The 27,632-nt window shown below is 43.7% G+C and overlaps 1 protein-coding gene across 18 annotated transcripts in view; it reads left to right on the top strand.

Moving 5' to 3' along the window:
• Positions 1-27,632, top strand: part of kif1aa (kinesin family member 1Aa) — a 299,164-nt gene that overhangs the window by 86,880 nt on the left and 184,652 nt on the right. For all 18 annotated transcript variants that reach the window (XM_060834323.1, XM_060834317.1, XM_060834321.1 and 15 more), the window contains exons 2-3: positions 24,342-24,418; positions 25,762-25,941. In XM_060834323.1, the coding sequence (XP_060690306.1) occupies positions 24,342-24,418; positions 25,762-25,941 (257 nt within the window). The remainder of the gene's footprint in view (positions 1-24,341; positions 24,419-25,761; positions 25,942-27,632) is intronic.

Raw genomic sequence — 27,632 nt, 5'->3', positions numbered from 1 at the left:
ATGTGGACAAAGGGGGAATATCTAACGGTTTCCACAGAAGTTTTTAACCTCCTTTCTTGACAATTGTTTGAATTGTTGGATTCCTGAGGCCAGAGGAAGAGGAGGAGGAGGAGCAAGTGGAGTTACTCTTTGTCCTGGATCTGTAGGATGAATGCTTGTTGGGTGCTGCAGACCCCATTGGAGCCACAGCCTGTGTTTCCCACCTGTTTGATTGCAGGTTGGAGCTCTCCCATCAATGGTGGCCCAAACTCGAGTTCTACCACAGGATACTATAGACAGTCTGAAAAGTATCAGAGTCAATTGTGGATTCACTGTTGAAGAATTGTTGAAAGTGTTCTTTCCAGGATGGAAAATAAACACCAACTTGTACATGATTTGACCATTTGACCAGAATCTTCATATGGCCCTGGTAGCTTCAACAAAGTTTTGCATATCATCAAATCACACAGTACATAAGAAGCCGTTGGCCCATCCAGTCTGCACTGACTAAAATTTACTTTCAACCTATGCTAGTCTCACTTTCCAGCACTCGGTCCATAGCCTTGAATGTTACGATGTTTCAGGTACTTTTTACATTTTTCCCGCATAGCAACTACCCCTGCCTTAACTTTTATTTTTTCCTTCATATCTATGAGTTGTGTCATTAATACAGGGGCTATGGCATGGCAACTTACAAACGTTTTCACTGTATTTTTGCAAAAAAAACATGTGACAATAAATTGCTATTCTAATAAATTGCATTCCAGATCCTTACCACCTTCTGGATGAAAACAAAATCCTTGTATCCCCTCTGAACCTCCTGCCTTTCACCTTAAATTATGCCAACTTATTACTAAGCCTTCACCAAGAGTAACAGCTGCTTCCTGTCCAACCTGTCAATTCCCCTCATAATCTCATACATCTCAATCAGGTCTCCTCTCAGCCTTATCTGCTCTAACGAAAACAACCCGAGCTTGTCCAGCCTCTCTTCATAGCTAAACTGTTCCATCCCAGGGAACAACCTGGTGAATCTCCTCTGCTTCCTGTCCAGTGTAATCAACTCAGTCAGAACTGCTCACAGTTCTCCAGTTGTGGCCTAACCAAAGTCTTGCGCAGCTTTTTTTGGATTAGATTAGATTACTTACAGTGTGGAAACAGGCCCTTTGGCCCAACAAGTCCACACCAACCTGCTGGAGTGCAACCCACCCATACATATACTCCTTACCTAACACTACGGGCAATTTAGCATGGGCAATTCAACTGACACGCACATCTTTGGACTGTGGGAGGAAACCGGAGCACCCGGAGGAAACCCACGCAGACACGGGGAGAACGTGCAAACTCCACACAGTCAGTCGCCTGAGGCGGGAATTGAACCCGGGTCTCTGGCGCTGTGAGGCAGCAGTGCTAACCACTGTGCCACCGTGCCGCCCAGCTGTGACATAAACTCCCTTCTCTTCTAATGTATGCCACAACCGACAAAGGCAAGTGTCCAGTACATCATCTTAACATTTCTATTAACCTGTTCTGCTGTCTCCAGGGACTGTGGGCAAGCACTCCAGGATCCTTCTGTTCCTCTGAGCTTCCTAGTCTCCTGTCATTCATTGAGTACTGCCTTGTCTTGTTACTTGTTCCAAAGTGCACTGCCTCTCACTTATCAGTGTTAAATTTCATCTGCCACTGATCTGTCCATCTGACCAATCCGTCTATATTCTCCTGTAACCTAACACCTCCTTTCTCATGATCCCCAGACAATCTTTGTGACATCTACAATCATATTTATCATCCCACCCACATTTTCTTTTATATTGCTTGTATGAATCATGAACAGTAAGGGACACAGCAGTGATCCCTGTGTTATGCCATTTGACACCAGTCTCCAGTCACACAAACTACCACAACACTCTGTCTCCTACCATGAAACCAATTTGGGATCCATCTTGCCAAGTTACCCTGGATCCCATGTGTTTTTACCTTCTTTATGAGTGTCTCAAAGATTTTGCCTAAATCCATATAAAATATATCAACTGTATTATTCTAACCTGCACAACTTGTTACCTCCTTGAAAAATTCAGTCAAATTTCTTTGCCTGATCTTCCTGTGATTAAACTTGCTGACTATCCCAAATCAAACCGTACCTCTCCGGGTAGAGTTATTTCCCGTCTTAAAACTTTTCTCAAGTAGTTTCCCTATCACTGTGATTCATTGATCTGTAATTCCTTGGTTTATCCCTACCACCTTTCTTGAAAAGTATCACCACATTAGCTGAGTTCCACTCTTTCCCGAGTTACCCTTTTCTCGTTGATAGATATTTTCTAACCAACCTATTGCAAGATGTTATTACACACCTCTGGAGTGGGTGAAATTTGAACCCAGGCTTTCTGACTCAGAGGTAGGGACACACTGCCATTCAATCACGAGAATATCTTGGAATACTCTTAATTGTGGCTGCCCTTTCTTTGCTCTCCTACTTGCTTCCTTAAGTTGCCCTCTGTACTTTCTATACTCATGATGGCAAGCATACAGTTGGATTTCTTGAGCTTTTTCTCCTCACTGGTCCTTTATTATCCATTTGTCTTTGCGAGTCAGCCTTGAGCTGCTGGGGTCCTTAATTCTTGACCTTTCAACTTTGGTTATTCTGCCTGGCAGTGAAGTCTAGGGTTAGGTTAGGGTTAGGGTTAGGGTTAGGGCTAGGGCTAGGGCTAGGGCTAGGGCTAGGGTTAGGGTTAGGGTTAGGGTTAGATTGATTTTGTTCCAGGGAGTCAGACTGGTTTCTATTGAACCAGTCCAAGAGTCTAGTACAACTGATTTTATTTTCTCCCACCATTCTGGAATTGAGTAGAATGTGTAAAGATGTCTAATGACTGGCCATAAACTGTACTTGGAATTTCTTGAAAGTGGAAAATATAGGTGTGGGAAAAGATTTGCTAACCCACGATAGGCCCACAAAAGCAAAATTGGCCAAACTGTACCAGAACACCCAGAATTCCCAAGTGGCACGCAGACAAGGCAATACACTTTAAGCTCCCATGGATATGACAACACCACAAATATCTCAAAGCCACACAAAGAGCAGGATAGACAGACAGGCACCAGCAAGGACATGCTCCAGGAACAGGACAATGGAAGCACCTCACCACTTCAGAACAGACAACAACACCTACCTGTGAAGATGAATAGAACCATGATACTGTCAGGATGTTGCGTTGTGTGAAGGAACAGGACATTCATCCGATAAACTGTTTCCAATTAGTACCCTTGCAACTAAATTACTCTATTTCCAGAAACATTGTAGTTTCCCATTTCTTAATCAGTGTCATTGTGCAGCATTGCTATAAAACTGGTCTCATCCTCAGCTCTGGGAGGAGAAATCTGATCTACCTGTGCAGACTGTCAGTTCTGTGTCAGCCTCGTCAATTTCTCCTCCAGCAATATGGCTTGCAACAAACTGTTTGTCAATTTCACTTCGAGCTGTGTTTTGTGATCTCTAACCTATTGGGCAAATTTCTCCGACAATATCAAGAGTGTAACAATAAGTGCTGTGGGATATATCAGTGTAACATTGAGGAGAATGGGATCTGTCAATGTTATAGTTAGAAGGGTAGGATAAATCAGCATTATAGTGAAGAGTGTGAATATTTCAAAGATTATTAGATATATCAAAGGGCATGGGACATATCAAAGAGTGTTGCAGTAAAAAGTGTATAATATATCAGTGTTACTGTGAGAAATATGTGAAAGATCAGTGAAATAATGTAAATGTAGGATATATAAGTGTTTCATTGAGGAGTATGTGATGTATTGATATTGTGGTGGCATGTGTGTGATGTTATCAATGTTATAGTAATACTGAGAAATGCAGGATATATCAGTAAGTGTTAGAGGGAAGAATGTGGAACAGAGCACAATTTTTTTTAATCCAACCTTACTCCCTCCGTTACAAGGAACATGAGATAAAACAGACTATAAAAAGTAACTGAGATCATCCGTGTTGTCATCTGTGTTCTTACTTGCACTCAGTGAATTTTGTCGGAATCCATGTGATTAACACGGATCTCGGATCAGTAAGATGCACATCTCTCCCTTTTACACCCTGATAGGTAGAGGGAAAATCGGATGAACTACTATTCAGATGGCTAGCAACTGGCACAAAGGGGCATCACTAGAGGCTACTAGAGTCCCAGCGTCCTCACTTTAATGAATTGACACACTTTAGTAGCTTGATCATGTGGATTCACTTTGAGGGTCTGTTATATTACGGTAGTATTATCGCTGATGAAGAGGTATATTTACTGTGCTGTCATATCATTTGGAGGACAGCTGAGGTTATTTGCTGGAACTGGAAGTATAGAATTGAACTAAGGGATTGGAGAAACTTATCACACCCAGCAAGGATCTGTTCACCGTACATATCATTTCACCCACAAGAGCTGTCTCTTTCCAATCCTAAGAGAAATCAGTCAATGAACAGATAGTTCCCTGAGGGAGTGAATCTGAAAGGCACCAGTCAGTCTACAGAAATCTCCAAGGGAGAGGGGCTGAGAGGCTCCAATCAGTCTACAGAAATCTCCCTATAGGGGGATGATTGAGAGACAGTAGTCAATGCACAGTTACCAGGGAGCCCATGAACATGAATCACAGAATATCAACATTCAAGTGCACCAAGTAATTGCAAATAGTATTTAAGCTTTCAGTATAAAGGGATTAGAACATAGAACAAGACAGCATAGGAACAGGCCCATGATGTTGTGCCAAATATGATGCCAAATTAAACTAATCCTTTCTGCCTGCCCTGGGTCCATATCCCTCTAATTCTTGCATTTTCATGTGGTTATCTAAAGTCTCTTAAATACCCCTATCGTATCTGCCTTCACCACCACTACTGACAGCATGTTCCCTGCCACTCTCTGTGTAAAACACTTGTCCCTCACATCTCCTTTGAACTTTCCCCCTCTCATCTGAAATGCATGCTCCCTTGTATTAGACATTTCAACTCTGGGAAAAAGTTTCTGACTGTCAGTCCCATCAATACATCTCATAATTTTATCAACTTCTATTAAGTCTGCATTGACCCTCCACCAGTCCAGAGAAAACAACCTGGGTTTTTCTAGCCTCACCATAGAGTTCATACCCTCTGATGCAGGCAACATCCTGGTAAATCTCTTCCACACCCTCTCCAAAGCTTCCATATCCTTCCTGTAATGTGATAACCCAGAATTAAATGCAATACTTTAAGTGTGTGCTAACCAAAGTCTTATAAACCTGCAACGTGACATCCTGACTTTTATAGTCAATTCCCCAACCAATAAAAGCAAGTATACCATATGCCTTCTTTACCACACTATCTACTTGTGTAGCCACATTCAGGGAGCTATAGACTTGAATGCCAAGATACCTCTGTAAATCAATGCTGTTCAGGGTCCTTCCATGAACTGTATATTTTTCATTTACATTTGATCTCCCAAAGTGCAGCACCTCACACTTACCCAGATTAACCTCCATCTGTCATTTCTCCGCCCATATCAGCAACTGATCTGTGTCCTGCTGTATCTTTTGACAACTTTATACGCTTTCCACAACTTTATTGATCTTTGTACCATCTCCAAACTTACTAATCAACCCATCTACATTTTCATTTAAGCCATGTATGTATATCACAAACATTAGAAGTCCCAGTATGGATCCCTGCGGAACACCAGTAGTCACGGACCTCCAGCCTGAAAAAAAAACATCCTTCCACCACTACCCTCTGCCTTCTATGGACAAGCCAATTCTGAATCCATGTGGCCAAGTCACTGTGAACCCCATGCATCTTCTGGATGAGCCTACCGTGAAGGACAGACAAAATCCATAGCTGTACCCTTATCGGTCACCTTTGTCACCTCTGCAAGAAGTTCAATCAAGTCAGTAAGACATGATCTGCCCTGCACAAAGCTGTGCTGACTGTCCCTAATTATGCCATGTTTTTCCAAATGTGTGTAAATCCATCCCTAAGAATTGTCTCCAATAGCTTCCTAACCGCCGACGTTAGATTCACCAGTCTATAGTTTCCTGGATTATCTCAATTACCATTCTTGAAGAATAGAACAACATTAGCTACTTGCCAGTCCTCTGGGACCTCTCCAAGGATACAAAGATCTTGGTCAGGGCCCCAGCAATCTCTTCTCTTGCCTCTCTCAATAACCTAGGATAGATTACCATCTGATCCTGGGGATTTATCCATCTTCAAGAGACTCAACACTACTTTTTGGGTCATAGAATCATGCCATGTGGAAATGGACCTTTTGGCCCAACTTGTCCATGCAGGTTTCCCAAAGTGAACCAATTCATTTGGCTACATTTAGCCCATATCCCCCTAAACCTTTCCTATTCAAGTAACTCTCCAAGTGTCTTTCAAATGTTGTAACTGTACCCACTCTGCCACTTCCTCTGACAGTTCATTCCACACATGAAACCACCCTCTGAGTGAAAGAGTTGCCCCTTGGGTTTTAAACCTTTTCCCCCTCACCTTAAACCTGTGCCCTCTAGCTTTGGACTTCCTACCCCAGAGAAGCAATCTTTGCTGGTCACCTTATCTATGCCCCTCATGACATTATAAACCTCAATAAGGTCACCAATTAGCCTCCTACTCTCCAAGAAAAAAAAAGCCCACTCTGTCCATATAACGCAAACCCTCCAGTTCCAGTAATATCCTTGTAAATCTTTTTTGCACTCTTTCCAATTTAATAACATCCTTCCTATAATATCTAATATTTTGTTCACTGAAGTGAGTGAATTGCCTCCAGTTTTCCCTCTCCTTGCTCTCCCATTAATAAGCTGGACAAACATGACCTACCTGTGCACAGCCTTACCAAAGGGTACATGACCCTTAAGGGACTGATAGCCCCAATGCCAGGAACCAGAGAGACAATCTAAAAGATGATCAGGGTCTGGGTTTTGTAAATCAGGCTATATCTCTGAATTTTTGGGTGAAGGGTCACAGGGTAACTCTAGCAACATCTGTGGGAGGACATTGGGTTAGTGAGAACAGGGAAAAAACCAACTTACCCCCCAGAGACAAGTCTCATGGACGACCTTCAACCAAAACACAAAGAGAAAGGATCTAAGCCTCGTCGGTTGACACAGCATGCTCCTCATCTGATAGGAACACTTGCCAGCAAGGCGAAAGGACTGGTGTAGATTAACACACTTGAAACATTAACTCTGTACCTGTCTCTCTCCACAGATGCTGCCAGTTCTGCTGAGTTTCTCCAGTGTTCTCTTTGTTGATTTTAGATCTCCAGAATCCTGAACTGTGTTGCTTTCGGACCCGACAAAGTATGTTCTTTGTTTTAGATGCCAGTGACCCCTTTCCTGGTGAAATTGTGTATGCTGTTATAGAGTCATAGCATTGTTCTGCATGAAAACAGACCCTTTGGTACAACTCGTCCATGCCGATCAAATATCCTAAACTAACCTCGTCCCATTTGCCAGCATTGGCCCATATCCCTCTAAACCCTTCACCCCCCACCTCCATCCACCAACTGCGCTCTTAGCTACCTTTTCCACAGCCCCAATCCTCTCTCATTTCTCTCTCCACACTCCCAGCCTCATTCCTGATGAAGAGTTTATGCCCGAAACATCGATTTTCCTGCTACTCAGCTGCTGCCCAACCTGCTGTGCTTTTCCAGCACCACTCTAAGCTTGACCCATTTCTATTCATATGCCCATTCAGATGCCTTTTAAATGTTGTAATTCTAGCCACCTTCACTATTTCTTCTGGCAGCTTGTTCCTTGCATACACCACCCTCTGTGTGAAAACATTGCTCATCAGGTCCATTTTAAATCTTTCCCATCTCATCTTAAACCTATACCCTCGACTTAAGGACTTCCCAACCTTGGTAAAAAGCCCTTGACTATAGATCCTATCTGTGACCTTGATAATTTGGTAAACCTGAAAAGGTCATCCCTCCGCTTCAGATGTTCCAGAGAAAATAGCCCCAGCCTCTCCCTATAGCTCAAACCCTCCAATCCTGGCAATCTCCTTGTAAATCCTTTCTGAACCCCTTTCAAGTTTCACATCCTTCCTACAGCAGAGAGATAAGAATTGAATGCAATATTGTAGAAGTGGCCTCATCAATGTCCTGTACATCCACAACATGACCTCTCAACTGCTGTACTCAATGCTGACTGATGAAGGCAAGCGTACCAAATGCCTTCTTCACCAGCCTGCCTACCCGTGACTCCACTTGCAAGGAACTATGCACTTGCATCTCGAGGTCTCTGTGTTCAGTAACACTCCACAAAACCCTACCAATAACTGTATGAGTCCTGCCCTGATTTGCCTAACCAAAATGCAACACCTCACATTTATCTAAACTCCATCTACCACTTCTGGCGCATCAGCCCATCTGATCAGCGTCTCATTGTATTCTGAGATAGTCTTCATCACTGTCCACTACACCACCAATTTTGGTGTGAAACTTACGAACCATGCCTCCTATATTCACATCCAAGTCATTTATATAAAGTTACAGAGAGAAGTGGACCCAGCACCGATCCTTGCAAAACACTGTTAGTCACAGGCGTCTAGTCTGAAAAACAACCCTCTCCCACCCTCCTATGTTTCCTACCTTCAAGCCAATTTTGTTTCCAATTGGCTTGCTGTCCCTGGATTCCATGTGATCTCATCTCACTAACCAGTCTACCAAGTGGAACCGCGTTGAATGCCTCACTGAAGTCCACATAGAAAATGTCTGCCTTTCTGCCTTCATCAATCTTCTTTGTCACTTCTTCAAAAACCTCAGTCAATTTAGTGAGACACAATTTCCCATGCACAAAGCCAAGTTGGCTACCCCTAATCAGTTCTTGCCTGTTGTTGTGCAGCTTTGGTCTGATGGAATGCTGTATGTGAGGTGTGGTGAGTGTAGACCAGTCCTGGTCCTTCTAGGTACCAACTGCATAGGGTTATCAGCATCAAATTAAAATTCAGAGCCACAAAGATAGCAATCTCAAAAGATTATGACTCACGTGAGATGGTGTAGGTTGCAAAATATACGGAGAAGTAAATGCTTAGCTCATAGATTAGCGTCTGAGAAATGGATTCCAATTCATGGTGTTCTGGAGAAGGAGAGAAATGTTCCACTGAGGAAGGATTCGTTAGAACTGTCCTAAGATCATTGTCCAGGCGAATCCTATTGAAACATTCAAGTTTATGTATCCAGCTAAGGGCCCTTGTGACGAGGTGGCTGTTTCTCTACCTCTATGCCTGTAGACCCCAATTCAAATCTTACTTTCTCCACAGAAGTATATTAATGTCTCTGAACAAGTTAATTCTAGAAAAAAAACCTTCCAAAACAAAAAAAAGATAGGGCTACAACTGAATTTGAGAGTGGGTTCAATTCAAAGAAAGACAAAATGTACTGAGTCACAGGAAGGGACAAGAAGTAGAAGCAGATAAATATAGCAGGAATGACAACCAGGATAACAAATAATTGTTAAAAAGTCAAACCTGAACTCTCCATATTTGAAGAATGCAGCATTTGTAAGATAATAGATAAGTTGATGGCTCAAAACAAAATGTGTGTTGATGACTTAATATCTATTCAGAGAGCTGTGTTTGCAGTGTGAACTGAGCTGCGGACTTGCTGTATAAGGTTAGTCTACATAATGGAAAAATTGACAAACAATCAAAGAGGTGGGTTGTGTTATTGCTCGAGAAGTGGGGACTCAGGATTGACATGAGTTTAATAAAACATGCAGCAGAATAAGTGTAACTGCAAATAAGAAACAACAAAAGGAAAAGATAATAGGCAGCAGTCTGCCTCAACATCAGGCAGAGTGTTTATCAGGAGAACGGAGGTGAGGCATTCTTTTTATTATTATTACGCTGGGCCCAGCATTGTTGACCTGCCCCTAGTTGCGTTCTTGAGGAGCTGCCCCCCTGAACTGCTGCAGTCCTTCTTTCTTGACCTTAAAATGCCGTAACATATTAGCATGCTCCACATAAGTCTCACTATCGATTGGAGTATAAAAGTAGTAAAATTACACTGCAGTCATATAGGCCCTCGGTGAGGCTACATCTTGAGTATTATGCAAAGTTCTCCTTTCCTAAGGAGTGGTGTTATTGCCCAAGTGCAAATGCTCACTTAACAGGCATGTAATGACAGAGAGCTGCATGTGAAGACATTGAGCAAACAGGCCCATATTCCCCAGAGAAAGTGAGGACTGCAGATGCTGAAGAGTGAAAGTCGAAAAGTGTGGTGCTAGAAACGCACAGCAGGTCAGGCAGCATCCAAGCAGCAGGTGAGTTTACATTTCAGGCATAAGCCCTTCATCAGTTTTCCTCCTGAGGGGCTTATGCCTAAAATGCCTACGTTTCCGCTCTTTGGGTGCTGCCTGACCTGCTGTACTTTGCCAGCACTACACTTCTAGACTCCATATTCCCTGGAGTTTACAAAACTGAATGGTGATCGAATAGACAGGTGTGATGGAGTCATAGAGATGTGTAGCATGGAAACAGACTCTTTGGTCCAATTCATCCATGCTGACCAGCAATTCTAACCTAATTTAGTCCCATTTGCCAGCACTTGGTCCATATCCCTCTAAACCCCTCCTATTCATTTTCCCATCCAGATGCCTCTTAAATGTTGTAATTGTACCACTCTCCATCTCTTCCTCTGGCAGTTCATTCTATGCATGCACCACCCTCTGTGTGAAAAAGTTGCTCCTTAGGACCCTTGTATCTATGCCCTCTCACTTTTAACCTATGCCTCTAATTTTGGACTCCCCCACCCCAGGAAAAAGACTTTGGCTATTCACCCTCATTACTGCCCCACATGATTTTATAAACTTCCATAAGGCCACCCCTCGTCCTCTGACGTTCTAGGGAAAACAGCCCCAGCCTATTCAGCCTCTCCTTTTCACTCAGTTTCTTCATCCCTGGCAAAATCCTTGGACATCTTTTCAGAATTCTCTCAGGTTTCACACCCTCCTTCCAGTAGATGGGAGACCTGAATTGCGCAAAATATTCCAAAAATATCATAACCAATGTCCTGTACAGCCACAACATAATCCCCAGACTCCTATACTCAATGCACTGACCAATGATGGCAAGCATACTAAATGGCTTCTTTGCTATCCTGTCTACCTGCAACTCTACTCTCAAGGAACTGTAATTGCAAAATTTTTTTGTTCAGCGACACTCCCCAGGGTCTTGCCATTAAGTGCATAGGTTCTGCCTGATTTGCCTTTCCAAAATGCGGCGCCTCACATTTATCTTAATTATCTGTCACTCCTCAGCCCACCAACCCATCTGATCATAATTGTGTTGTAGTGTGAGTTAACCTTCTTCATCGTCCACTGCACACCCAATTTTGGTGTCATCTGCAAACTTACGAACTATACCTCCTATGTTCACATCCAAATCATTTATATAAATGATGAAAAACAGTGGACCTAGTACTGATCCTTGTGGCACTCCACTGGTCACAGGCCTCCAGTCTGAAAAGCAGCCCTCCACCGCCACCCTCTGTCTTCTACCTTCGAGCCAGTTCTATATCCAAATGGCTAGTTTTCCCTGTATTCTGTGTGATCTAACTTTGCTAGCTAGTCTTACCTTGTCGAAAGCCTTACTGATTGCCATATAGATCACATCCACTCCTCTGCCCTCATCAATCCTCTTTGCTATTTCTTCAAGTCAGTAAGACATGATTTCCCATGCACAAAGCTATGTTGACTATCCCTAATCGGTCCTTGCCTTTTCAGATACATGTAAATTCTATCCCTCAGGATCCCCTCCAGCAACTTGCCCACCACTGATATCAGGCTCACTGGTGTATAATTCCCTGGCTTTTCCTTACCACCTTTCTTAAATAGTGTTCTTAAGGCATTTGACAAGGCATATGTTGAGAAAATGTTTTTCCTGACTGAAGGAATCTAGAAGCTGAGATTGTGGTTTCAGAATAAAGAATTGGTAAATTTCTTCATACAAAGGGTTGTGAATCTTTTGAATTCCAGAGAGTTCTCCTAAAGAGCTGTGGCTGCTTAGCTATTGGGAATAATAAAAAAATGGGTGATCAATCTCTGAGTATGAATGAAATTGCTGTGTGAGTTGCTGCAGTTTGGAAATGCAAATCAGAGCAGGCCTTATATACTTAATGATAAGGTCCTGGGGAATGTTACCGAACATAGAGACCTTGTAGTTCAGGTTCATAGTTCCTTGAAAGTAGAGTTGCAGATAGACAGGATAGTGACGAAGGGTTTTGGTATGTTTGCCTTTACTGGTCAGTGCATTGAGAATCGAAGTTGGGATGTCATGTTGTAGCTGTACAGGACATTGGTTAGGCCACTTTTGGAATACTGGTCTCCCTGCTAAAGGAGGGACACTTGAAAGGGTTCAGAAAAGATTTACAAGGAAGTTGCTAGGACTGGAGGGGTTAAGCTAAAGTGAGAGGCTGAATGGGCTGCGGCTATTTTCCCTAGAGTGTTGGAGGCTGAGCGGTGATCTTATAGAGGTTTATAAAATCATAGAACATAGAACAATACAGCACAAAACAAGCCCTTCGACCCTCGATGTTGCGCCGATCTGTGAACTATTCTCAGCTAGTCCCTCTTTCATGAGGGACATGGAATGGGTGAATAGACAAAGTCCTTTCCCCAGGGTGAGGGAGTCAAGAATTGGAGGGCATAGGTTTAAGGTGAGAGGGGGAAGATTTAAAAGGGACCTAAAGGACAACTTTTTCACTCAGAGGGTGATGCATTAATGGAATGAACTGCCATAGGAAGAGGTAGAGACTTGTACAGTTACAACATTTAAAAGGCATCTGGATGAGTATATGAATAGAAAGACTTTAGAGGGATATGGGCCAAATGCTGGCAAATGGGACTGGATTAATGTAAGATATCTGGTCGGCATGGACAAGTTGGACCGAAGGGTCTGTTTCCATGCTGTACGTCTCTATGATTCTCTGGCTTGATGCTGTTGTGACTAGATCCTGAACAAGGTTCCCATTTCCTTATGCTTCCAGATGGGATCCCCCAAATCATTAAGCTCCCAGGTGAGGAATGTTAAGTTGGCTCCTCTTCCTTATTTATCGCTTCCCTAAGTTGGTCTCAGCAAGGTTCATTTAAAAAGAATCCCTTCCCTTGAGGAATCCTTTCACCAAGACCAAATTGAGATTTGAAAAGGAGCCAATTAAACTGGGCTTTCTGGCGTTAACAAAATCAAAACTGAGATTATTAGTGACTTACCAAAAGAAGAAGCAATAACAAGGCACACATAGACACTGATTACAAATATGGGGAGAATTCCAAAAAAAGGTGAAAAAGTACTGATCATTCATGATGTGTAGGTTTTGGAACATTCATGGCTGAAGGGTTGATTTCATATACATAGTGAAATGTTGATACCTGAACAGTTGACCTTTAGACCCTGAACTTATTTGCAGGTTGATTGAATATTTTTTGACCTCGCTCCTTTTAACAGAGGCAGGCTGGCAGCACTCAGAGAGAGGAGAAGGGTCTGAAGAAGGATCACTGGATCTGAAACATTAACTCTGCTTTCACGCCACCAAAATTGCCAGACCTGCTAAGTTTCTCCAGCAATATCTGATTTTGTCTCAGTGAGAGAATGTTGATCTTCTCTCTTTAACTGCAGTGCAGGGGTGTTTAATGGCTGTTCAAAAACTGTGACCTCCACAGTCTACACACCTGTAGGTCAGGCCACTGACACTTACAGACAAGGGTTAATGTTCACTTTGAACCCTGTTTTATTGTGTATCACTGGAAGGGTAAAATACAAATTGACCTGCAGGGGGATTGCTCCCTGCTGAGAAGATGTAGATGTTTGGCCTCTCATTATTTTGTCATCAATAGTCTTTCTGTTTGACATTTCGTGTGCCATTTCATGTGCCATACAGGATTCCACCAGACAGTCACTCGGTTTACATGCAATCATTTATTTGATTGTAACCATTCTCCTTTTGAAAAGAACTCATTGGAATTACACTTTTGATATGTCTAGACATGATCTGAGTGTATGATCCATCATCATGACAAGGAAGAATGGTGTATGAAAGTGGGGTTACAGAAGAAGATGAATGGTCTTGTTGAATTAGAGTGCAAGAAATAGCATATTTCAGCTCTTACCTCTTATATGGTGGCTCAGTGGTTAGCACTGCTGCCTCACAGTGCCAGGGACCTGGATTCAATTCCACCCTCGGGTGACTATTTGTGTGGAATTTGCACATAACCCCCTCCCGTCCGCCAAATCTATATTGGTTTCCAATGGGTGCTACTGTTTCCTCCCACAGTCAAAAGGTTAGGTGGATTGGACATGGTAAAGGCAGGGTTACAGGGAAAGGGAAGGATGTAGGGTGGGTGGGGGGTGGGGTTGGACCTGGGTGGGACCCTCTTTGAAGGGTCAGGGTAGGCTCGATGGGCTGAATGGCTTGCTTCCACACTGTAGGGCTTCTGTGATGTTTCTTATATTCCTGAGGATCGAAAGGTACCAGTCAGTGTAAAAATCTCTCTGGCAGAGAAGAGTTTGGCCAGTAGGTTGTTCCTAAGACTGCATCTTGAATGTTTTTAAAAAGTCATTCCGGTCAGGAACACGGCACGTGAGCTCTGTTCCTTATTTTTCCGTGTTTTGTTCTTCACGATTTGAATGCCTGATTTTCCTGTTTGAACGCCTCACATGAAATGGGCAGACAGCCAGGCCCTAGCATCGTAAATTATTGATATGCTGATGGAAGTTTCTTCCATCTGCTGTCGCCGTGGTGACTGGCTGTCATCTAACAGCTGGCAATGTGACCCGGTCTTAATGAGAGCAGACAGGCTGCAGGGTGATCAATCTTGAAGGAATAAGGAACAAAGAAAGATGATGGAAACAAGAGAGGGGGAGGCAAAGACAGAGTTGAAGTGAGGGGGAGAGACATAGAAAGGAGGAACAGAGAGAAGCAAAAGAGAAAGAGGGGGGTGACTGTGGACAGAATAATGGAAACAGAGAGAGAGAGAGAGGGAGAATGGCAGAGCATGAAACTGAGAAAGGATTTCAGAGAAAGAGAGAGATACTGATGAGGACATTGGGAACCAAGCTGTCAATTGTCAAGGCCACTTAGTTTACTACCATCCTTTCAGGAAGGGAAACTGCCAACTTTATCCGGTCTGGCCTATATGTGACTCCATAGACACAAAAATGTGAATGACTCCTAACTGCACCCTGGGCAATTAAGGTTGGGCAATAAATGTTGGCCTAGCCAGTGACACCTGCAACCTGTGAATGAATTGTTTTTAAAAATTACCCAGAATTGGAATATTGCCCAAAATTTAAACAAGGCCTGCAGATGATTTAAATGTAGGGGATGTTTGGATGTATTTGCCCGCAGGGAGGATAAATGCTAATTTGTAATGCTTGGGCTAATTGTTCTGGCTCTGTGTTGGAATGTAATCCTACATAATGACAGTGATAACGCAGGTTGATTGAGCGGGTGGAGCCTATTCATGGGGTTTGAATGGGTCATGTGTAAAATGATGGAGACGATCTAATCAAAAGTTAGAATGCTTTAAATGCAGACTGACAGATACTCAGAAGTGAATTAAAGGATGGAATCAAATCAAGGGATTGTTCTTTTCTCAGAAGGAAAAAAACATTAAAACTGGGAAAAGAGACATACTTGTCTCAGATATTTCAAAATGTTGTCCAGCATTTCCCATTATTGCTGACTTTTTACTAGTTCATCTCTCTGGTTTATTAGTTAATTGATACTTAAGGTAAGGCTTTGAATGGTGCAGATGACATAAGATGGAACAACTATCTTATCCAAGGTAGGTCTAAGCTTCAGTCCTGAAGTGACTCCAGGCTAACCATGCGTTTAATATCTTGCTCACTGTAGTTTGTTCCTCTTGAGTTTCTATGTTATTTTTAAGACAGAGGCTGTCAGGTTGGTCACCATGATATTATCGAAGAGCAATTCAGAATTGTGACCCATTCGCTGCATGGTTCAAGAATGGGCTAGATAGTTGAACATAGGGTTGAAGTGATATGGCATCAAGAAGGGTTCTAGCTCTGTGTTGGAATGCAATCCAACATAATGACAGTGAAAACACTTTGAAAGTGCATCATGGTTGTACATCCATTGGGATATCTGAGGCCATAAGTGATGTAATTAAAAACTCATATAATCTTTTATTTTATATTGGACAGCTGTTGACTAGTAGCTCTAACCAGGAGTTAATGACAGAATTGACAAAGCGTATCAATATCAGAAAGGATTATTATTTTACTATTCTAAAGAACATTGCCTGCCCTGTATCCTGGTGATTCTTTCCTGTTTTTCTCTTAATTGTGCTAAATCAATACAAATTCACGCAGAGGGGTCTGCCTCATGTTATTGACAATAAGCATGGACAAGCTGTGGGGAATCAGAATGTGGAATTCTATCCTGATCTCTCGTAACCACTACAGCAGGAGTCCCCAGGTTCACAGCAGAGAGACAGAGACCTTTACCTACCCTCAGACAGCAATGTTCTTTAGCTCTGCCCATTAAAGGTGACTCACCTCAATGCAAAGTGGGGTGTGATCTGCTTGAACTGTACAGTTTGATATCATGCCTTCTGGTACACTCAGCCTGAGGAGTGAGGCAAGGCCCCAGCTGTTCTCTGAATGATGAATACTATCCACAAGGGTAAGGTCATTCGACTGACACATGAGAAATAGTGGTTGTCAGTTTGATAATGTATCGGCAAAGATATATTTGCGACTGTACCTCTGATCCTTAGCTCGATCTTCCTGTTCAGGACACTGACTTTCCCGCCAATTTCCCTGTGTTACTTACATCCTTGTCAACAGGAGCATTAGTTCTCATGACTATGTCTATGCACCATTCTCCCCGGGCCTATCAGAACTGCCTTGCTGAGTAATGACCCAATCATCACCAATCCATCTCCTGGATGATGCAGGGGGCTGTGTTGATTGCCTTGTGGGTGGATGTGATTTAGTTTCAATTGATTTTATTAATGGGCTCCGAGAAACCCTTCCCATTAGCAAACCTGGATTGTGTCCTAGCATCCGAAACAAAGGGATACCACCAGGAAGACTTAAATAGAAGGTATCACCAATGGGCTGAAAATGTGTTGCCGGAAAAGCGCAGCAGGTCAGGCAGCATCCAAGGAACAGGAAATTCGATGTTTCGGGCACAAGCCCTTCATTAGGAGGGCTGATGAAGGGATTATGCCCGAAACATCGAATTTCCTATTCCTTGGATGCTGCCTGACCTGCTGTGCATTTTCAGCTCTGATCTCCAGCATCTGCAGACCTCACTTTTTACTCGGTATCACCAATGGGATCCATTAAAGAGGCGTGCATCAGGTCTTGGAGCAACTCAGTGATGGACAGTCAGCACCTTGACACATACTGTACAGTGTGTGTGTGTGAGCTGTGGGACCCCACAACAGAGCAACTTCATCACCATGAGCCCCTAAAGAGATAGCACTACTGTCAGGAACCCCCTTAAAAAGATATTATGACCAGAAGGGGAGGGTGATCAGCTCCCCTCTTTTTAAATCCCTCCTCATCCAGTCATAGTCATTTTAAAAAAAAATCCTTTAAGATATAGGAGCAGAAATTAGGCCATTCAGCCCATCGAGTCTGCTCTGCTATTCAAACATGGCTGATAAGTTTCTCAGCCCTATTCTCCCACTTTCTCCATGTAACCCTTGACCCCCTTCATACTCAAAAAGCCACCTATCTCAGTTTTAAATGTACTTCATGACCTGACACCCACAGCTTTCTGTGGCAATGAATTCCATAGATTCCCCACTCTCTGGCTGAAGAAGTTTCTCTTTATCTCCACTCAAAACTGTCTTCCCTTTACTCTCAGGATATGCCCTTGGGTCCCAAACTGTCCTACCAATAGGAACATTTTCCCAACATCCACTCTGTCCAGGCCACTCAGTATTCCGTACATTTCAATTAGATTCCCCACTCATCCTTCTAAATTCCATCAAGTATAAACCAGATCAAAATTCGAGTCAGTTCCCAGATTTGAGTGATAGAGAATGCAGTTTTATTATCTACAAGAATATATGCATAAAGATGTACTGAGAGAAGTAGAACAATGCAACTCTAAGACTTCAACACAACATGTGTAATAGTTTAAAGGTTTTGGCAATCCGTGAGTTCCGAGGTGAATCCTGAGTCCCACCTGCTCAGCAGTCATCCCATTTGCTCAAGACTGGCAAAGCTTGTAATCTTGATTTCACAGCAAACGGTATTTTTACCCAAGTTGCTTTTTCACTGGCTACTGGCTTTTAGGGGTTGAGAGAGAGAAACAGACAGACAGGCAAAGGGCATATCTTCCATTTCATGTTTATAATTCCATTTTTCCTGCTTTATTGCAACAGGCAGCCCTTGATATAGTTTCATTTGTATATTCCCAAGTCTATACCTTGTCTTTCCAAGCCAGTTATCTGGCAGTCGAGCAAGCTTCTCCATTTCCCAATCTATGAAGCTATCAGCTGAGTGTGAGTGAAACAAGAGATACAAGCTTCTCGATGCTTCTTGATGCAAATGGCAATGCAGCCAGTTTTGTACACAATATATGGGTTGCCCAGGCCTGTCACATGTTTACATCCACCAATCCACCATTTTAGGTAAGTAATATCCTTTTTAAACCTAATTCTGGTGCATGGAAGTCTCAGGTGTTAAAGACAAATGGTGAAAATTGAATATTAATAGTCTATGATCTGCACAAAGGAAACAAAATACGCAGAGCCTCAAAACTGATGCTTTATCATTAGGATCCTTTAAAGAAATTGTACCCAAGGGCTGTAGCACACACAGGGCGAAGTTGGCCCTCTAAGATGGCTCCAATGAGATTTGGTCAAGCCCCAGATTCCAAGTTGAGTTAACTGATCTGTCTATAAGCAACAGAAATCCTGCTATTAATTTGCTTTGATTTATTATTGTCGCATGTACCTAGGTACAGTTAAAAGTTTTCTTTTGCATGCAGTACAGGCAGATCAGACTATATAAAGTGCAGTAGGAGTAATAGAACAGAGGAATACAATGTTACAAGTGCACAAAGAGTAAGATCAACATTAAATTTTAAATTTGAGAGGTCCATTCAGCTGCCTAATAACAGTGGGAAAGAAACTGTTCTTGAATCTATTGGTCCATGTGATTAAGCTTTTGTATCTTCTATCCAATGGAAGAGTTTGGAAGAAATTATAACTGGGCTAAGAGGGGTCTTTGATTATGTTGGCTGTCTTTCTGAGGCAGCAGGAAGTATAGATTCAGTCATTGGATGAAAGGTTGGCTTGCATGATTTACTGGGCTGTATTCACAACTGCCTGTAATTTCTTATGGTATGTTAGTGCTAAGGAGAGGTGAAACCATTTAGGGCTGCCCCAGTTGATGACTGATTATTCAACTGTTTGGTCTTTCATCAGTGGTAATACTCCTACCTCAGGGCCAGCAGTTTGTGGGTTCAAGCCCAACTCCAGAGCCTGACACTTCACTTAAAGGAATCTGTCCAGAGTCAAGGACCCAACTGCCCTCTCAGGTGCATACGAACCTGACTCCACAACCACCTACTGAAGGAGCAGCGCTACGAAACTGGTGCTTCCCAATAAACCTGTTGAACTATAACCCGGTGTTGTGTGAATCTTCCTGAGGATGTGAAGGTGCCATTTCTATTCTAATTCTGGCTGAAAATACACCAGGCAGTGAACTGTCCTGTAGGTCAAATAGTCCAGCAGTGCTCACAAACTAGAAAGATATTGATGGGCCAAATAGCCTGCTTCCACACTGCTGGGATTCTATGATACTATGATGATTCCATGATATAAAGGCTGGCTCACTGGGGGAGGGAATGACTTAATAGCAGAAGAGCAGTGAAAATGACTAGCAGGCAGTGGGAGGGAATAAAATTATACTGAGTTTGCGTTGTCTCAGGGAACAGTATTGCACTGAATCGTTATGAGTTTCTCCCCTTCAGTTCTCCTCTCTACCTCAACCTTCAGCCATGGAGATTCTCAAGGGAATGGGGCGTTCCACAAGCTACAGTCAACCTTAGAAAGCTCACGCAGCACCTTTGGGATTTTCTAAAGACATTTATCTCAATTCTCCAAAGAAACAGAATGCTCCTAGGCACCTGTCTCACTGTTTATTTAACAGGCCAAACTGATACGTCATCTCACACTTTAACCTGATCATTTTCCCATCACTCCTTGTTTATAGGTTTTTTTGAGTATTATTACTCTCCTTTGACCAGGCATACAGATGAATGCCAACCCCTAAAGAGTAGTACTTATCCAGGTAGTTAAATAGGTTTCTTACAACTCGCAGGCACGTCAAACAGTAAATCTCCTTTCTGAATTACGCCAGCCAATGGATCTGTCTCACTGTCCTTATGAGATTCTTCCCTGTCTTTGAAGCAGCAGACAGGACTGTAAGTTGCAACAGTGAAACCAATACATTAAAAGTGAATGAACAGGAGCAATAACGTAACATGCAGACAAACATAATGGCATAACTATTCCCATGATGAATAACTTCACCATTTTTGTACTACAATAGAGTTTAATGAACTTTTGCCCTTTGCTGTTTTCATCAACTTGGGTTAGTTGACCCTGGAACTTTTAAACTGATCCATACTCAATGATTACGACAGAAGGCAGCTTTGAAAATCCCAGATAAGCTCATGGAATTGAATAAAAGCGGCAACAAGCAATAAGAAATTAGGAAAGCTGCCAGTCAGTTTCAGCTCACCTTGCTGTTGTGGGATCTAACTTTGCAGATTGTCTGCTGCATTTCCTACGTTTCAATAGTGCCCTGTGACAAGTGTGATACAATGCAAGGCTTATTTTTAATATTTCTATATCTGAACCGCAATCTATTGTTTAAATTTGAATGGTTCGTCTCCTGTATAGTAACACCCCAACAATGGTCAGCTAATTATCGTACGATGAGTGTGAGAATTCAAATTGGTAGATGAATTCTGCGAATGAAATTTGTTTTGAATTTTCTATGTGCCGAGGTGGGAGATAAGAGGACAAATACTAAGCTGAGGGGTGATGCTGGAACAGTTGGAGTATAACTGAGTGAGGGATCCAGAGCCTTCGGCAGCTGGTGGAATTTCAGTTTAATTAACAAAACCTGGGATCAAAAGTTAACCTCAGTAATATCCTGAGATAGTCACTGTTGTAAAATGTTGCTTACCTGTTCTGGCCTCTGTGTGATTCTAATCTCACAGCAATGTGGTTGACCCTTAATTGCCAAACTAACCACACAGTTCAAGGGCAGCTAGGAATGGGCAACAAACACTGGCCATGCCAGTGTTGCCCACATTAAAGAATAAACAAAAAGAAAAGTCTTTTTACCAAGATACTCCCCGCCCCCTCTCACAGCTGTGACAAGTTCCTCAGGATGCTACTTGTCCAGGTCCTCCTGTATGACTGAGCTTTGGTTTCATTACAAAGGCGCTTAGACCACTGAGGAGATGGTAGTGAGACAGCTGTCCCTAGCATTCAGGAATGGCTGGAGAGAGGAGAAGCCACCCAACGGTAAGAGACACAAGGTAAAGCCTACCCAGAGTAAGAAAGAATGGCACCATGTGTCTTATAATGCAAGGAACTTGACTTTTATTTCCATTTAAGTCAGGATCTAAACCACTGTCTTTAATCATCTTCCATGCTTGCAGTTCCCATGGTAACCCTTAGATTTTGCCGTCACCAGCAGTGATTTTTAATAGAACCACGACTGCATTCAAAATCCAAGATTATCATCATCCTCCAGATACATGCCAATCAGTAACCTTAGCACGTACCTGTTAGCTGAAGTTAAATTCATACCCTGTAACTAATCACCTCAAATTTCAGGATACAATGAATAGGATTAGTTACTGATGATGCAAAGCCCAGGTATGGTTAATTGTAATCAATTCATTGCTGTGATCCTAATTCAGACCACCACCCTGTTTGCCCTCACTGGTGATTGATAACTTCTCAGTGTTAGTGTGTAAGTGCATGTGAGAGAAAGGTTATTTAGGAAGGCTATTCAATGCCTTATGGATTAAATAATATATTCTAATTTCATTCAAAAAAACTACACTTTAGAATGACAGACACTTAAAGAAGCTGCATCATATTCTCAAGGCAGCTTGCCTGAGGCCTATTAGTGCCTGTCTGAAACCTACTCAAATGGACAATCTATACCTGTTTGCTGGTATTAGATTAGATTAGATTCCCTACAGTATGGAAACAGGCCCTTCGGCCCAACAAGTCCACACCGACCCCCTGAAGAGTAACCCACCCAGACCCATTTTCTTCTGACTAATTGACCTAACACTATGAGGCAAACGGGGAGAATGTGCAAACTCCACACAGACAGTTACCCGAGGCTGGAATTGAACCTGGGACCCTGGTGCTGTGAGGCAGCAGTGCTAACCGCTGAGTCACTGTGCCACCCCTTCGTTCGTTCAGCATAAAGAGACAAGTTATATCAAGGGTGGAAAGGTAAAAGTAGGCCAGCAGTCTCCCTGTCCTCAAACCAGAGCCAGCATCAGAGTTCCAAGTCAAAGGGGCAGGTTCTTATGTAAGTTCCAGTCCCTAGAGAGTAACCCCTATTGCTGCTTTATTGATTGGTCATCATATGCTGATTTTGGCATAAAACTCTTCAGAAGCCTAAGGGAATCATTCACATCAGGACCCACTGAAGCATGGCCTTCCAGAGTCAGGGGAGCATGGTCAAAGGATACAGACAAGGCCATTTTGGATTGAGATGAAGAGAAAGATCTCCTCACAGAGAGTGGTGAGCCTGTGGAATTCTCTGCCACAGAAAGTGGCTGAGGTCAAAATATTGAGTGACTTCACGAAGGAGTTAGGCATAATTCTTTGGGCTAAAACGACAAAAAGATAGAGGAGGAAACAGAACAGGATACTGAGTTGGATGATCAGCCATGATCACCTTGGATGATGGAGAAAACCCAAGAGAAGAATGGCCTACCTTTCCTATTTCCTAAGTTTACCTGGCTAAACCACCCAGGACTGATGTCAGTCACTGAAAAGCTCTGATGCAGAAACGGGGTGTTGCCAAACACAGGGTGTCTATTGTCGCTGTAGAGAGGTGCCCAGGTTCTCTGTTACCAGAACAGACCTTCAACTCTTGTCCTGCATTTTGCTCAGCACAGGAACAAGTGACCAGATGAGAAAGATAGATCCTTTCTATTGCGTTACAAACTGCAGTTGAAGATACCTTTTGAAATATGCTCAGAATGATCTAGAATGTCTCATGAGCAATGAATTGACTCTCATGTTTATTCAGTGTTGTCATGGACGCAGTCGTGACACGCAACAAGATCTGTCAGGTATCTGCAAGCCAACTCTTCTCCTGGTTTCCTTATGGAATCGATGTTTCAGGATGAATGTCAGCCAGGGCACCAGGAGTGTCCTTCTTCAAAAAGTGGTATTACTGGATCAGAGTGAAGATCTTTTGGAAGCTTTCTCATATAAGTGATACCCCATCTTGAACATGGACATTTTTACTGGCAAATTGCACGAGGAAGGAAATGATTTCAGTATATGATGTTGACAGAGATATGTAAATGTGCCTTTAATAACTTTGTAATTGTATTACTCAACGGATTATGCTTGACCAGGCATGATCACGAACCATTAGGTTTGATCTTCCTATCTGATAGCTATACACACTGCCCATTCCATTTCCCAGACTGCTGCTCTAAACCTTTCTCTATTTTCCTACCAACCTGTTCAGAGGTTGGAACAGTTAGAGTGTAGAGCTGAAAATGTGTTGCTGGAAAAGCGCAGCAGGTCAGGCAGCATCCAAGGAACAGGAGAATCAATGTTTTGGGCAGCAGTGCTAACCGCTGAGTCACTGTGCCACCCCTTCATTCATTCAGCATAAAGAGACAAGTTATATCAAGGATGGAAAGGTCAAAGTAGGCCAGCAGTCTCCCTGTCCTCAAACCACCTCTGGAGCAGTGGGACTTGAAGTCCCAGTCCAGTGGTAGGGAGAGTACCACTGTGCCACAAGAGGGCCCTTAAATGTCCAACTGATAGGGTAGACAGGAGCCTCAATTTAACAACTTCTCTGTAATAACTGTACCTCCCTTCTGGAGTACCAGACTGAGCCAAATGGGACTTGGAAACTTCTGCATCAGAGGCAAGAATAGAAAATGAGCCATGGCTGAAGCCTTCAGCACCAATCCTCTTTTATTTCCAAAATGCCACCTCCTGTTTGTGAAATGCCTTGATGTTTGTCTTGCTCCTTTTATTGTGATTAGATGAGGTGGAAATTGTTTGAATGTTGCACTAACACAACCTTCCCTTTGTTTGTCTCTCTCTCTCTCTCTGTTCTCTTGCAGCAATCGTAAATCCAAAGCAGCCCAAGGAGGCCCCGAAAAGTTTCAACTTTGACTATTCCTACTGGTCCCACACCACGGTATGTAGCCCACTGAGACTTCAGTATGAGAAACAGAGGGGAGTATGCAGAGATAGTGCAGTCCAGTCCCTGCCATGCCCACTTTTCCCAAAAGGCTTTGAGGCAGGACCCAAACTACCACCAAATCAAACTAAACAATGGACAAATTATAATCCATGCTCCGCAGCAATCCAGCTATTCAGTTTTTAAAAACGTACATACCCTGCCATGGCAGAAAGTGGAATTTGAATTCAATAAAAATATAGAATTAAGAGCCTGCTGATGACCATAAAACCATTGCCAACTGTGGGGATAATCTCATCTGGTTCACTCATGTCCTTTTGGGAAGGATATTGCCATCCTTACCTGGTCTGGTCTACATGTAACTCCAAGCCCCCAGCATTATGGTTGATTCTTAACTGCCCTCTGGGCAATTGGGGATGGGCAACAAATGCTGGGCTAAGCCAGTGATGCCCTTATCCAATAAAGTAGAAGAAGGGAAAGGTAAAGAAAGAGGGAAAGGGGATTAAATTAAAATGGAGTTGGGGGGGTAAAATTAATGCATTCCACCTCTTGCAGTATCCACTTTGTCTGAATGCCTCGAGGGTGTTGGTGGGCATCACATGCTCCCTTTCCAAGGACACCCAGATCTGGGCGCCGCCACAGAGAAGAGGCAGGCAGTCAGGAACTACAACCCCCAACACATTCCGCTGCCTGGACCCGCTCATAAGGGCCCAACTCCTGATATTTTCTAATTGATCTGTTCAGAGACACTCTGACATATCTCTGGAGTAGGCGGGACTTGAACCCAGGCCTCTTGGCCTAGAAATAGGGACACAACCACTGAGCCATAAGAACCCAGCTCTGATACAATGGACTGCTCTCCTGCTGTTCTGACTGACATTAAAAGGAACTGACATTTCTAATACTGACAGTAACTCCAGCTGAACCTATCATCAGGCAATTGATTGATTTGTCAGCCTATATATAATCCATACTGTATCAACTGAATGCTTATAAATCCTGAGTTTGTTTGACAGGGCAGTGTAAAGACACTTTACTCTCTATCCAACATGTGCTGTGACTGACCTAGAAGTGTTTATTCTGTTGAGTTTTATGTCCTTTTTGTTAATGATTGATTTTCCGAAGGACCCTCTGTATTCATTGTTACACAAAGTAGCAGTCCATCCCCCTGCACAAATGAACCTCCAATTTTAGAGGCTGCCTTTGATGTCATTATCGTGGGGTTCAGAGAGGAATGTGGTGCACTTGGGGCTGGTGGACGTGAGGAGATTGAGACAGAGTTAATGATGGAGGAGGCTGAGGTGTATCCTAACAATGACCATTTGCTGCCTTCATCCCAGCCGGCCGACATCAACTATGCTTCCCAGCAGCAGGTGTACCGAGACATTGGGGAAGAGATGCTGGAACATGCCTTCGAAGGATACAACGTCTGCATCTTTGCCTATGGACAGACTGGGGCAGGGAAGTCCTATACAATGATGGGCAAACAGGAGAAGGAGCAGCAGGGAATTATCCCACAGGTAAAACCTAGGGCTCTGCTCATGGATGCTGTCCAACTGTGGCACTGTCATCACCATCCGCCAGCATGGTTTTCAATGCTCATTGATAAAAGCATCATCTCCCCTCTCCTGTTTGGGCAGGATAAGGCTCTGCAAACACTGCATCCCCCGTACAGGCTGTGTTCCCCCGGGTACAGGCTGTGTTCCCCCCGGTACAGGCTGTGCTCCCCCCACCGTACAGGCTGTGTTCCCACAGTACAGGCTGTGTTCCCCCCATACAGGCTGTGTTCCCACAGTACAGGCTGTGCTCCCCCCGTACAGGTGCGTCTCCCCAGTACAGGCTGTGTCCTTACAGTGTCCCCTGGTAAAGGACATGTCCCCCAATATGGCTGTATGCCTGAATACAGGCTGTGTCGCCAGTGCAGGCTCCACATCCAATTATACACTCTGTCTATCCTCCCAAAATAGGCTGTGTTTACTCATTACAAGCTGTGCATCCTGCCGTACAAGCTGTGTTCCCACAGTACAGGGTGTGTCTCCCCAGTACAGGCCGTGCACTCACTGTGTCCCCCAGTACAGGCCGTGCACTCACTGTGTCCCCCAGTACAGGCCGTGCACTCACTGTGTCCCCCAGTACAGGCCGTGCACTCACTGTGTCCCCCAGTACAGATTGTGTACTCACTGTGTCCCCCAGTACAGGCCGTGTACTCACTGTGTCCCCAGTACAGGCCGTGTACTCACTGTGTTCCCTAGTACAGGCCGTGTACTCACTGTACTTCCCAGTACAGGCCGTGTATTCACTGTACTTCCCAGTACAGGCCGTGTACTCACTGTATCCCCAGTACAGGCCATGTACTCACTGTATCCCCAGTACAGGCTGTGTACTTACTGTCCCCAGTACAGGACGTGTACTCACTGTGTCCCAGGACAGGCCAAGTACTCACTGTGTCCCCAGTACAGGTTGTGAAATCACTGTGTTCCCCAGTACAGGGCGTGTACTCACTGCATCCGCCAGTAGAAGGCGTGTACTCACTGTGTTCCCAGTACAGGCCGTGTACTCACTGTGTTCCCTGTACAGGCCATGTACTCACTGTGTTCCCAGTACAGGAAGTGTACTCACTGTATCCCCAGGACAGGCTGTAAAATCACTGTGCTCCCCAGTACAGACTGTGTACTCACTGTACTCCCCAGTACAGGCTGTGTACTCACTGTGTTCCCAGTACAGGCCGTGTACTCACTGTGTTCCCAGTACAGGAAGTGTACTCACTATATCCCCAGTACAGGCCATGTACTCACTGTGTTCCCAGTACAGGAAGTGTACTCACTGTACTCCCCAGTACAGGCTGTGTACTCACTGTACTCCCCAGTACAGGCCGTGTACTCACCGTGTTCCCAGTACAGGAAGTGTACTCACTGTACTCCCCAGTGCAGGAAGTGTACTCACTGTGTTCCCCAGTACAGGCCGTGTACTCACTGTGTTCCCAGTACAGGCCGTGTACTCACTGTGTCCCTCAGTACAGGGCATGTACTCACTGTATCCCACAGTACAGGGCATGTACTCACTGTGTCTCCCAGTACAGGGCACGTACTCACTGTGTCTCCCAGTACAAGGTGTATACTCACTGTGTCCCCCAGTACAGGCCATGTACTCACTGTGTCCCCCAGTACAGGCCATGTACTCACTGTGTCCCCCATTACAGGGCGTGTACTCA

Source organism: Hemiscyllium ocellatum, chromosome 13 (genome assembly GCF_020745735.1).
Source record: "Hemiscyllium ocellatum isolate sHemOce1 chromosome 13, sHemOce1.pat.X.cur, whole genome shotgun sequence".
Classification (NCBI taxonomy): domain Eukaryota; kingdom Metazoa; phylum Chordata; class Chondrichthyes; order Orectolobiformes; family Hemiscylliidae; genus Hemiscyllium; species Hemiscyllium ocellatum.
Note: the sequence above shows the minus strand (reverse complement) of the source record. Positions and strands in the feature narration are given on the sequence as shown.